Source organism: Gastrolobium bilobum, unplaced genomic scaffold, assembly GCF_033153095.1.
Source record: "Gastrolobium bilobum isolate Gb01-03AN ecotype WA unplaced genomic scaffold, APGP_CSIRO_Gbil_v1 utg15966, whole genome shotgun sequence".
In the NCBI taxonomy this organism is placed as follows: domain Eukaryota; kingdom Viridiplantae; phylum Streptophyta; class Magnoliopsida; order Fabales; family Fabaceae; genus Gastrolobium; species Gastrolobium bilobum.
Window position 1 is genome coordinate 366,356 of NW_026897912.1, and position 13,047 is coordinate 379,402.

Sequence of the window (13,047 nt, forward strand, 5' to 3'; positions counted from 1 at the left end):
AAATATTTTTTCTTATATTTTTTTAAACAAAATTTGCTGATGTAAACCAAACCATCTTTGTCAAATTTCAATTGGTTTAGGTCGAATCGTCGAATTTTTACTATTCATTAAAAATATTATTTATTAATAATAAATATACAAGCCGTTCGATCTTTTCTATGTGGTCACTCTTCAAATTAATCACTATGCACATTTATCTGGTAGCGAACATGAACGACACGTGTACAGTGTACTATCCATTTCGCCACATCACTCCATCAAATTAAAAAAAAAATTACCCCTCGCGGAATTCGTGTTTTCACTTCTCCTTTAATTTACACACGCTCATGGATAATAATAAAATAAACATTTAAATTAAAAAAAAAGTGTTAAAACATAAGGCGGCGGCGTTCCTTAGACAAAGCCTGGCTAACCCTAGTTCCCAAACTTAACCATAGTTAATTTACCTACTCACAGTGTGACACGTGCTCCAATCGAACGACCATTCCCCAAGACAACGTAATGTTTACCTGCGTCAAATATCGCCAAAGCTGGCTTGCAAATTGCAATTTACACAATCTGAAAAAAAAAAAAAAAATTGCGCAATTTGTGTGATTGTGGTAATTTAAATTTGAGGATTTTCTTTTGGATGATGAACTGGAATGGTATATGCACTAGTTCCTCAAGTGATCGTCACGATCTTCGTTCGTGCAACAGCCACCAAAAGAGTTTCATTATTGAATGCAATTTCAATGATATTGTACATATTTAAAGATTAATTAATATCATCCGCAGGGCTGCACACTTATCAGTCTTTTTTCTTTATATGGTATATATTTCTTTAAAAAAAAATAAAATTGACTGATGTAAACAAAACCATCTTGATCAAATATAGTTGGTTTAGGTGGAGTCGTCGAAAATAGATTGTACGTATATTTATGTATATTTGTAATTTAAAAACATTTAAAAAAACAGAAAATAAAAAATGGGGATTTGAATTGAATAAATTTCAATGAATTTAAATTTACACGATCTATTAATAATCGGATTGTATTCTTCTAAAACCAAATACTTAAATTAAATGAATTTCATTTGCGTCCAATGAAGTTACTAACTTCATGAATATACTCGATGTTTAGTCAAAGATTAATGACTTTTTGTAGAATTTGTATGCTCTCTCAAGTATTAACGAGAGAAATACAATTTATGTTAAGAAGATGCACTATAATAATAATGTTGCCAGAATATGAGATGAATGTATAGTAAAAGCTATAGAGAGAGAATAACTATATCTTTTTAAGCTTTATTTCTTATTTATAAAATTTAACAGGATAATGGAATTTTAGATCTTTTATGATGAGGATGCGATGAGATTAATATTTTTTTAGGAATCTTTTCTTATTGTTCTCTTAATTATTTATCCTCATTTGGCCCTTGGATTGGGTCATAACAATACCCAATCCGTGATGACGCGTAATTATTTTCTATAGCAACCGTTGCAATCTAAATTGTGTAGTGTGGTTCTATCAGAGTTGAACCCAGAAAACGTTTAAAACAAGGACAATTAAATTCAGATAAAACCACTTTGTAATTTCCGATCATGTATGGAGCAAATTCTAGTCCTTCGCAGCAAAAGTCCAACTTATAAAAAGAAAAATTTAAAGCAAGTCACCTTTCATTTCCTCATCAGCTTCGGATCTTATACTTTTACATTTTTGAAAGAAATATAAGGTGTCATATTTCTTATATCATAAAAAATAATTTTATCTTTTATATATATACACACACGTGCCTGCAAAATCTATATAGAAATATGTGGAAAAAAAATATAAAAATTTCATATACTTTTACATATATATATATATATAATAATTTTATTTTCTATCACATAAAATATATCAATCCTAAAATTTTAAGCCACTGAATCTTTTGCAGATTGTCACTCTACAATTTAATCACTGTGCACATTTATTTGGCAGCATGAATGAACGACACTTGTACAGTGTACTCTCCATTTCGTCACATCACTCCATCAAATTAAAAAAAAAAAAAAAAAAAGGTACCCCTCGTGCAATTTGTGTTTTCACTTCTCCTTTCCACGCTAATGGATAAGTTCGAAGTAAGTACCCTTTGCTTTGGGCCATTTTCTCCTTTGGAATTGGATCCGCCCCACTAACCCTAGTTCCCAAACTTAACTATAGTTACTTTACCTACTCACTATGCGACACGTGCTCCAATAGAACGGCCTTTCCCCAAGACAACGTAACGGGCCATTATATATACCATACCAGTCAGTCCTCCTCCCACCAAAACTTAACTCTGTAATCCGTTTTCGTCTCTTGTCTTCCCAAATTTGATCCACTTCTTGTAGGTAACAATGTCAAACCCTAGGGTTTTTTTCGATATGACCATTGGAGGACAACCCGCCGGTCGCATAGTCATGGAGCTTTACGCCGACACCACCCCTGTTACCGCCGAGAACTTCCGCGCCCTTTGCACAGGCGAGAAGGGAGTTGGTCGCAGCGGCAAGCCTCTCCATTTCAAGGGTTCTGCCTTTCACCGCGTCATCCCCGACTTCATGTGTCAGGGAGGTGACTTCACCGCCGGGAACGGCACCGGCGGCGAGTCAATCTACGGCGAGAAGTTCGCTGACGAGAACTTCACCAGGAAGCACACCGGTCCAGGTATCTTGTCGATGGCCAATGCGGGTCCCAACACCAACGGATCTCAATTCTTCATCTGCACGGCGCAGACGGCGTGGCTGGACGGGAAGCACGTGGTTTTCGGTCAGGTTGTGGAGGGCATGGGTGTGGTGAAGGAGATCGAGAAGGTGGGGTCCAGCTCCGGCAGAACCTCAAAGCCCGTGGTGATCGCTGACTGCGGTCAACTCTCTTAATCGATGTTAACAGCAGACTTTATGGTGGCTCTGATCTTGTATCTTGTATCTTCTAACTGATGTTGTTTCCGTTGATCTCTCTCTTTTTTTCTTTTTCTTTTTTGAAATTCTGGGTTTGCCAGTGTCTTTGGGGTAACTGTGTTAGTGTTACTCTTAAGAAGTTTCAATCAGTCTACTGAGTCCCATCTTTTTCCGATTTTAGGATGTTGTTCATGGGGTGGAGTCTTGTGTGTCTTGTGATCATAATACTGATGAGTTGAGCTACCTTCAATAAATTTGGGATACTTTACGTCAATGTTTTCAGCTTTAAGGTCATTTTCGTCCTAATATATATTTTTGTAGAATTATACCGTCTAAAAATAATAATTATTTATTTTTATATATAAAAATATAAGAATTAACATGTAACCAAATAAAAATTATAAGAACAGATGCTTGTCATAATTAAAACAAAAGAAATATATTTAGAATTTGGATTATGAAAATTATAAGGAATAAAATATATTTTAAACTTAATTTTAATCTCGTAATTTGTTTAGTATGTATCCCCTTTCCCACGTGACTTTAAAAAAGTTTATTAAATCTTACGTAAATGTTGATGAATTTTACTAGAATCATGAGGCCGGATATTCTTACAAACAAGTTTTAAGATGCTTCAGAAAAGATAAATGTATTAAAAAAGAGAGAAAAGAATAGATAGTGAGACAATTAAGAATGAGAAGGGAGTCGCAGATTGGGCATGGATCAACGACGACGTGTGAAAGGCGTGTGTATGTGAGGTTGGATTGTCGCGAAGCAGAGGATCACAAGAAACTTCGGAGAAGACGAAGAGGAAATCATCGAGACAATTGCCCGGTCCATCATCCAGCGGTCCAGTGTGGCCGTGGAAGATGGCAGAGAATGGCAAAGGTTTGATACTGGCGGTGGCTTCAAGTGCATTCATAGGGGCAAGCTTCATCTTGAAGAAGAAGGGTCTTAAGCGAGCTGCTGCTCACGGCACTCGTGCAGGTCTTCATCAATTTTTATTTATTTTTTGTTGCCTTTCCAATCTTCATGTAAAGAACCATGGTTTTATATCTTAACACTTCAGATTTCCTTGATCGCGGTTTACTCATTTTTTCAATTTTTATGGTAAAAAAAGAAAAAATTATATATGTTTTCTTCAATCAAAATAGTGTACCGTGCTTCAATCTTCATAGGCTCTTCTGGTTTTGAAGCAAACCTTGGGTCAACTATTGTTATGTGACTTTACATCTTAAAATCTATCTAAAAATTGATCGAGAGCTGGGGATGAAAAGGGGTGCCTGAAATTACTCTTTTTTTCACCGATCCAATCGTATCTCTTGAAACCTTCTAGCCAGTGTTGTGGGTCAAATGATCTCTAGGCTGTTCTCTTTGTCAACGTTACTTACGCCTCATTAAAATATGTATGAAATTTGCAGGAGTTGGCGGTTATACTTATCTATTAGAGCCACTTTGGTGGGCTGGCATGGTAACAAGTAAGTTTAGGAAGTTTCTCCTTCTATCAGTATGCTTGAAGTGAGACTTATACGCATCTTGAAAGTTGAAACTAATTGGTGACAGTGATTATTGGGGAGATTGCAAACTTTGTGGCTTATATCTATGCTCCTGCAGTTCTGGTTACCCCCCTTGGTGCACTAAGTATTATTGTCAGGTACATGTGCTTTAAAATAGTTATAGGTCTGGTGAATCAGTGAATGTTTCAATATTATGAGTTTCTGTTGAAACTAATTCAATGTGCATTGCTAGTACTGTTTTGGCTCACTTCTTGCTGAAGGAAAAGCTTCAGAAGATGGGGATTTTGGGATGTGTGTCCTGCATTGTGGGTTCAGTTGTTATAGTCATCCATGCACCTCAAGAGCACAGTCCAAGTTCTGTGCAAGAAATATGGGATCTGGCCACTCAACCAGGTTTCTTTTTATCGTGTTTTATTTATTTCTTATATTAAGGTTGCAAGGACAAGGCTGATTACAATCGACCCTTGCCTTATTTTCGCTAAGTTGGGAGCCTTGATTTACTCTTTATTAAGTTCCTTTCCGGTTCTATTAACTAATATTCTCATAATCTCATTTTTTGTTTCAACAGTATTTCTAGTTTATGTGGCGGCAACAGTTTCAGTAGTTTTAGCTTTGATTTTGCATTTTGAACCTCACTATGGACAGACGAATATGCTAATCTACTTGGGAATTTGTTCATTAATGGGCTCACTTACGGTAATTATGTTTTCACCAATTTCTTTGATGGAAGTTTCATATTGATACTGTAATGCACAAACTAATTATATACTAAACTATTCAGGTAATGAGCATAAAAGCCATTGGAATTGCAATCAAGCTTACTGTAGAGGGAATTAGTCAAATAGCTTGTCCTCAAACTTGGTTCTTTTTTACAGTGGCTGCCATATGTGTCATTACACAGTTGAATTACCTGAACAAGGTGAGTACATAGTTATCAAATTTAGTCTGATGCAACTCATAATTGAAACTGTAAATTATTGTTCATCAGTGTATTGAAGGTCACCTTTTTCTACATTTGTTTAAACACTCCACATATTGGCCACCTTCCACAAGCTCATTAATGTTGTCTCTCTTTATTCAGTACTGGTTGTAGTAGAAGCTTGTGCATGTCCGACCCACCGACCATGCCCATGACATATATGATCTGCAAATGACTAATCATCTCTTTAAAATCTTTTCTGAAGTGGTTTTGATAGTTGGATTTAAGGAATTATTGTAGCCAAAGTGTGCACGGCCATGGAATCATGTCATAACGTTCTTGTTGCTTCCAACATCAGTACAAGGAACCACACTAAAGTTTCTGAGAGCAATTCACTTTGGAAGTCTTCAATTTTAGCATAGTAGATTCCAAAAATGGCAATTAATGCAGTCCTAACTTGATACTGATAGTTCATCAAAATGTCCCTATGTACTTAATATATACCAGACGCAATTGAATGGGAAATTTTGCATGTGGATGCTTTCCTTCATGAACAAGGAATAAAGTATGCTTATATGGAGAAATAATTAACCATGAATATGAAATTACTCATTTAAATTATGCTCCTAGCTCCTACTGCCCAAATCAAAGTTCCATAAGCGCATTGGCTGATTCTACGCTTACATAAACTGTATATAGACTTTTAACATCTTCACTCATAAGTGAAACATTCTACATCTATATCCAACGCCTTGGCCCTTCCAAACTGTGCTTCTAAAGAGAAAAGCATGTGCTTCATTAGAATTGTCATGATACAACTCAGTTTTCTGTAAAGTTCTGGCTTGCAAGTCAGAACCTTTCCCTTCTAACCCTTAGATAATTATGAAAGCTATTCAAGATTACTGGTGAGTAGTAATAGTTCTATATGTGATTTCCAAATGCCATGCCTGTGGAGATTTCAGAGAATAAGAATGTTGCATGCCCCAAAAGTAGTTCTAATTCTAAAGCATTTTGTATAAAGTATATTATCAATTAGGCTCCACTTTACTTGTTGATACTTGATAACATTTCAGCTATGGTAAAAAGTTATTAAGAGTGTGTTAGAGAGATATAATATAAAAAAATCATTGATGGGCCTTCACTTATCAACTTGAGCTTTTAGGTAAAATGGTTATTTACAGAGAGCAAAATGATGCACTGTGCTTGATAGGAACATATGACTGTAGTTGGCATCAGATCAATCTTTCTGAATTTTTATTTTTATTTTTTAATTTTTATTTTGTTGTGAATGAAAATATTGAGTTATTGAACTACATACAAACTTAAATACATGACCCATGGAAATGGATCCTCTCGTGTTAAAAAAAAAATAACATGGTCACATGGGAAGATCACAACTATACGAAGGTGAATCAACGATTATAATTTTGTTACTATCTATTTCAATATTTTTTTCTCTCTTCCTTTATCACCATTGATCCACCTTTGTATGGTTATGATTCCCCGTATGACCATGTCATGTTTTTTTTTAACATGAGAGGATCCATATCCTATTACCCATTGAAATTAATGAATAGAAGTGTAAAATGAAAACTTTTGAATGGCTGTGTTATTCTTGGGAATGTCCATGATCCAAAGTTTACTATTTCTAGACTAAGTTACAAACAGATTGATAGAATTCTAATATAATACCACTTTGCATATCAAGCATCTAAGGTTTATCTTAGCTCCCTTGATTTTCTTCTAATCTTGAGCAATTTTGCACTATTCAACTATGTTTCAGGCACTGGATACATTTAACGCAGCAGTTGTTGCTCCTGTATATTATGTCATGTTCACAATTCTGACTATCATTGCTAGTGTGATAATGTTTAAGGTATGGTGATATATTCATATTATTTGATTCCTTTGATGCTATATCAAAGGGCTTCTTTTGTTGAACAGTAGGACAAGCTTGACGTTTTGCTTGCTTTAATTTTCTATGCAGGATTGGTCTGGTCAGAATGTGAGCAGCATAGCCTCTGAGATATGTGGATTCCTAATTGTTCTTTCAGGAACAATCATATTGCATGTGACAAGGGAACAAGAACAATCTAACATGCAAGGTACAACTACATGTTAATTTCAATCAGATGCATGCCAAATTGCCAATTATCGATTTTTTTGTTGTTCGAAATTTGTGTATTACTGCTAGTTGGCTTTAGATGTCTGGGCCCAATTCCCTTTAATTATGTAATTACCGTAACTAGGATTCATGATAGTAGCTTCTATTTACTACCTACTAACCACATAATAAGACACACGGTATAAGCTTATGTCTCTTTTCTCTTATTTTCAGTAGTTTGCCAATTATTCTTAGACTCCCTTGTAGCACAGATTGATTTCTTTACAAGGACTAAACCTAATCAAGTGATGGTTACTTTGCTATTTGGTGAAGGGTCCTTAACATGGTACATTGGCGAGGATTTGATGAAGGGCATTGAGGATGAACATCTGATCCTTATACATGGTTCAGATTATGTTGAACACTGACTTTTCCGTTGAGGTTGATGTAAGAGAACATGTTCTCCTAGCATCTAGGAAGGATAAAATAACATGAACCTACTGGGGTCATGATTTGGTGCATTTGCAGTGTGGATTGATTGTCGGCCGTCCTATGTTGCTATAGTTTTCTGACTATTTCTTCTGCAGGCTGTTGTATACAGCTACTAGTAAGAGCCATATCTTATACGATGTGTGATACGCTGATGGTGATTCAATAGTATTGCGACGCTGGAGATCTTTGGAGTGATTTCATGGTATGTTTTATCATCCGTGGTAGCTGGTGTCATGTATTTGTTTCCTGCATTTTTGGTAGAACGTTTGCGATTGCTTTTGTACATATATTTCTCGTCTGTAATTTATTATTCACTCGTCAGATTCTGTCGATTCTTTTATTGATTATGTTATTTGTTAATGATATTGATATGTTGATTTCTGTTAAGATTATAGTTATTGTTATCCTGATCTTGGCAGCAATTGTGGATTAGTCGTAAGTTTGTCGGATATAGTTTTCTGTTTTTATTATTTATTTATTTTTTGAAAAATATTTGTCAACACAAGTTGTGTGTTTTGATACATGTTTAGTGATTTTTCATGAGAGTTTTGTGAAGGTGAAAGAAGATAAAAATTAGTAAAGCACAATAATTTCATTTAAAATAATATAAATTTACATTTTTTTAAATGACAACTTTTTTTTCCACGATTTTCCTTGTTATTTATGAGCACTAGCAAATAAAATCCACCTGTTGGGAATGATGCCTGACGCTATTGGTGGATTCAGAATTTTTCATAACAGAGGGTGAGTTTTTTTTTTAAAAAATTATAAATATTATTAAGATTAATAAGAGATATTAATTATTATAAATATTTTTTAAGGGGAAATTAATTATTAATATTAATAATTAATAATTATTAAAAAATATTATTTTACATATAAAATAATATACAAATTAAAATCTAGAGAGGGGTGGCCGGCTGGCCGCTGATGCTAAGCCTTGCACACCTGCCTGACACCGTTAATTTGATCAAGCTAGTCAAGTGGAGGTAGGTATTGGCCGCCAGTTACGGAGGGTTGGTACAATTACTCTTGAGTGCAGCTAGAAAACTATAAATGATGTTACCCATTAAAGGACACCTGATTTTATTTTTCATATTAGTATTAGCAAGTTTCACTTGTAAGGTATTTCCCCCACATTTAAAAAATCAGAACAAATGAAAATATTTTTCTTATGTTATTGGAGATGAGTTATTTTATATTAGTAAAATAAAATTATAAGAGGGACTTACAAATAATTCAAGAAAAAAAAATAAAGGTGGAATCTATCTTTATTATGTATAAGTAGAAATTTAGTTTATCTCATGTTAATTGAGATAAATATAACTCAAATATAATGAAGATTTTATCCGTATACTTTGTTTCTCTGAGAGTATTAATGTGTTAGTAATTGGTTGGTAATATTTTATGATTTGTTTATCAAAGTAATTTATATTTATATTTCAAATAAATCAAAATGTCATATGTTACCTTAAAAAACAAAAGACGGGTATCAACAAATTTCTATCCCTCTCTCTTTTTGGCTAACTGATGCCTTAATAAATGTATGTTAACTAATAGGTGGTGTTGTAATAATTAGGGGTGCTTTTGATTAGATATGAGATTTGACCTATCCCAATGTTGACTTTTTCATGGCCTAATTAAGAGGAGAGTAAAAATCAAGCTGACTCAAGACTTGAAAAGAATGTACGGATTTAGCTAATAAGTAATAAGTATAACTAAGTCGCGAGATTTTAGAATGAAGAAATTGAAATTAAGCGAAATTTTAAATTTTAAATTAAATAAACTATGTCAATAGCAATACTTTAGTATCATGCATAACTATTTATTTAAGTCAATGATTAATTGATACTTTTATAAAAAAAATTAAGTCATACAAGCAATGTTATTAAACTTGGCCCAATTATTAATCTAATCGAGATATTGAATCACTAGATCACTGGTTTAATCAATGGATCACTGGTTTGACCACTGGTTTGACCACGTGACTCAGTAAGTATATGTAAAAATCTCTTTACCAAAAAAAAAAGGTATATGTAAAAATCTCTAATTTATATTAACAAAACTATAAATATACTTAAATATCTGTAAAAACAATAATATCAATTCTAAATATTTTAATATAAAAAATAATAAATTATACATCATAGTATAACAAAAGATCAATCAAACATATAATACTTGTGATACTAGTGCTTCAAGTTTAGTAGACGACATTTCTAAATATAGATCAAATAAAAATTTGCTGCATATTACATGACCAAGATAATAATTAGTGTTGTAGCCTTGTAGGTACATAACCTATATAACTCAATAAGCAACAGATCACTCAAATATTTCAAAAAAAAAAAATCATTTGTGTGTGAGTAAAAAAAGAAAGACATCAATTAATAAGAAGTGAGAACAAATTAGTTTTTTTTTTCATGATCGGGTCATGGATTTTTATAAAAATCGACTGGGTCGTACTAGTTTCATTACATGGCCAGTCCAATATGAAAATCAACCAATTATAAGACCAGTTCATTGATTTCTTGATCGACCTGGCTAGGTCAGTCCGATTTTTATAAAATTGCATACTGATCAGACAAAATACAATATGGGCTGGCCAATATGTATCAAGCCTAATCACACACGGTTGAGATGTGGATAGTGTTCTTGGTCGTGGTCCTGGAGTTGCAGTTGGATATCACTATGTCTCTATCCTTTGCTAGCGCGATGAATCCAAATGGGGGGTACCTGCAAAGACACTCCGATGCTTAAGTCAGTATTAGAGGCATGAGTTTGTATGTTCTTAATGTAAAGGATCAATGTACCTGGGTATTGTACCATTTGCTTATATAGCGGTTACGATGTCGCCTTAGTAAGGCTGTATGACCTCTGATTGGCCGGGTTTGAGCTGCAGGTCAGGCTAGAACGTGAGTAGTCTTATCTTCTTAATTTCAAGCTATAGAGTCGCGGCAAGCTGGTACTGTCCTCTGTCTATTAGTTCAAAGGCACGGTGGACTTGCCTTGGTTCTTAAGTTAGCTTCCTCTTTCCTGGAGTTTATGCCAAAGGGCGACTCTATGCGCGATGGGGGCATCACATCTTGCTATGTGCGCGATGATAACCATCGCGCTTAGTTCTGGACCCTTCATGAGATTGGGCTTTTTTGTATGTTATTGGGCCTCCAATGGGCCTTCTATATTTTGTCCAGATCACATACAATTTACAATATCATATAATATGGAACTGTGCCAAAGCCAACTTGAAATATGGCTAGATTCTAGCTAAAAAATATGCGCGTCAAATTTTATTTCTTTATATATTTTTTCTCTTGCTTATTAGTACTAATAATAAATTTGAGAAAATAAATTATGCTTCATTAATTTTTTTTAAAAGGATAAATGAAATGAAACAATTCATATTTTTTAAGAGTGAATTTATTTTAAGAATTTTCAAGTTATTATTCAATTTGGCAATATGACATCCCGTTGTTTGGTACAAGTTTTAAAAAAAAAAATTCTTAGGCATTATTCGTTATGAGGAAAGAAACATTCCCATGTTTTTTTACTTGAAGGTGTTGTTTGATATGGAGTAATATTTTGGATGTCCTGAAAAGTGTAAGTAAGAATTATTTATTTCCACATTTGATAGAAGAAAAACATAAAATTTACTGGGTATAGTTTATTCCTCGGCAACCATTTTACACTACCGATTCTGAATTATAATTACCATTTAGAACATGGTAATTGTGTGTTCCCACTTCTTGGTTTCTTTGCATGCTATTTCTCAGACTAAAGTACCCTCGGAACCCTAGCTTATCATTTGTGCCAAAAAATGGATTTGTGGTGAACATGAATGAGGCTCTCCAACGAAAGTTCCTACGGAGACCCATCTGTGGTTCACAAAATCTGAAACCACCTCTCCATCGTGCTGCACTACAGTGTCCGACCGAAACTTGTTGAACCTCGCATCAGTCTTTTATGAAACCACCTCGCCAACGATGCAGCAGGTCGTTCTTTGCGTTTTGTTTTGTTATTTTGTGTGTTAATCGTCTTTTATAAAAGTTATTCTTTAGGAGGGTATTTTCGTAAAATTTTATCATATTCCCAGCAATATTTTGTTTTCAATCAAACACTTCTTCAAAAAAATTAACCAATATTCCTGGTAATATTTTGTCCTACCAAACACCTTTTTCATAAAATTTCCAGACAATTTTTGTTCTAACTATATTCCAGTTAATCATAATTTCAAGATACAAAAAAATTTCTACAGTACCAAACGCCTCCAAAGTTTATTCTCACGATGGGGGTAGGTATGTGCTTTCCCATGATATGTGAATGAAAGTTATCTTGTAATCTAATCTCTAACTCTCACTCTAACTCTTACTTCTTTTTCACATCATTTAAATTTTAAAACATATTCAAAATATTAAATTCTACCCAAATAAAGTTTTATATTTATCCGAAAATAACATTGTTGTTTTATATATTTTTGGAAATGTCATTTCTATAATAGAAAGCCTCCTATAGCTATAATTAAAAAGAATAAAGAATGATGGGAGCACATATAAAATTATGCTTGTTTAAAAATCACATAATCTTGAACCTGCTTTTTCTAGCTGAATGCAATAAGTAGTATGGAACTAATAAATCCCGGCATTACATGTGATGTGTGGTTGGAAAGGAGAAAATTTTCAGCAAATGGATGCTTCTTCTGAAATCTGAACCGGATACAGTTCACACTATGAACTTATTTTTCTAAATTTTGGGGGTTTTTTCATTAATGTTGTTACTCTACCTTGACGGCTAACTAATAATACCCATCACTGCCATGGCGCTATCAGCTCAAGTTGCACCGGCTATGCATTCCCCACGTCTACATTTCAATGCTAACACAAATTTTTGTCTTAATTCTGACCATGACACACTATCATCATCAGTTATATTAAATTTCTTATTATTATTATTATTTACTATTTTTGCTCTTCTTGCATTGTTTTTGCTCCTTACATTACAATGGAATGAATTTTAATGCGATTCTGTACACAACATGGTTTCCTGTTATGTCAATTTATATTTCAAATGAATGCTGCTCTAAAAGGAAAATCTCCGCCAAAACAAAACGTTTACTCAATTG

The 13,047-nt window shown here is 33.9% G+C and overlaps 1 protein-coding gene across 2 annotated transcripts; it reads left to right on the plus strand.

Annotated features, from left to right (window-relative positions):
• The first annotated feature begins 2,264 nt into the window (after positions 1 to 2,264).
• On the plus strand, positions 2,265 to 8,239 carry LOC133311350 (peptidyl-prolyl cis-trans isomerase-like). 2 transcript variants are annotated; one of them, XM_061512380.1, is made up of 10 exons: positions 2,265 to 2,791; positions 3,766 to 3,883; positions 4,318 to 4,374; positions 4,460 to 4,550; positions 4,646 to 4,806; positions 4,982 to 5,109; positions 5,195 to 5,332; positions 7,116 to 7,208; positions 7,320 to 7,437; positions 7,770 to 8,239. In XM_061512380.1, the coding sequence occupies exons 1-10, from the start codon at positions 2,357 to 2,359 to the stop codon at positions 7,862 to 7,864; spliced, it is 1,434 nt and encodes a 477-aa protein (XP_061368364.1). In that variant the 5' UTR covers positions 2,265 to 2,356; the 3' UTR covers positions 7,865 to 8,239. The 2 variants fall into 2 exon arrangements, with proteins under 2 accessions (XP_061368364.1, XP_061368365.1); XM_061512381.1 differs by lacking the exons at positions 3,766 to 3,883; positions 4,318 to 4,374; positions 4,460 to 4,550; ... (4 more) ...; positions 7,320 to 7,437; positions 7,770 to 8,239 and having other exon boundaries at positions 2,276 to 2,504; positions 2,571 to 3,170.
• The last annotated feature ends 4,808 nt before the right edge of the window (positions 8,240 to 13,047 follow it).

Coding starts and splice junctions, on each gene's coding strand:
- LOC133311350 (XM_061512380.1), top strand. CDS start 2,357: ATGTCAAACCCTAGGGTTTTTTTCGATATGACCATTGGAGGACAACCC. Junction 4,807..4,981: donor GGATCTGGCCACTCAACCAG/GTTTCTTTTTAT, acceptor TTGTTTCAACAG/TATTTCTAGTTTATGTGGCG. Junction 5,110..5,194: donor CATTAATGGGCTCACTTACG/GTAATTATGTTT, acceptor TAAACTATTCAG/GTAATGAGCATAAAAGCCAT.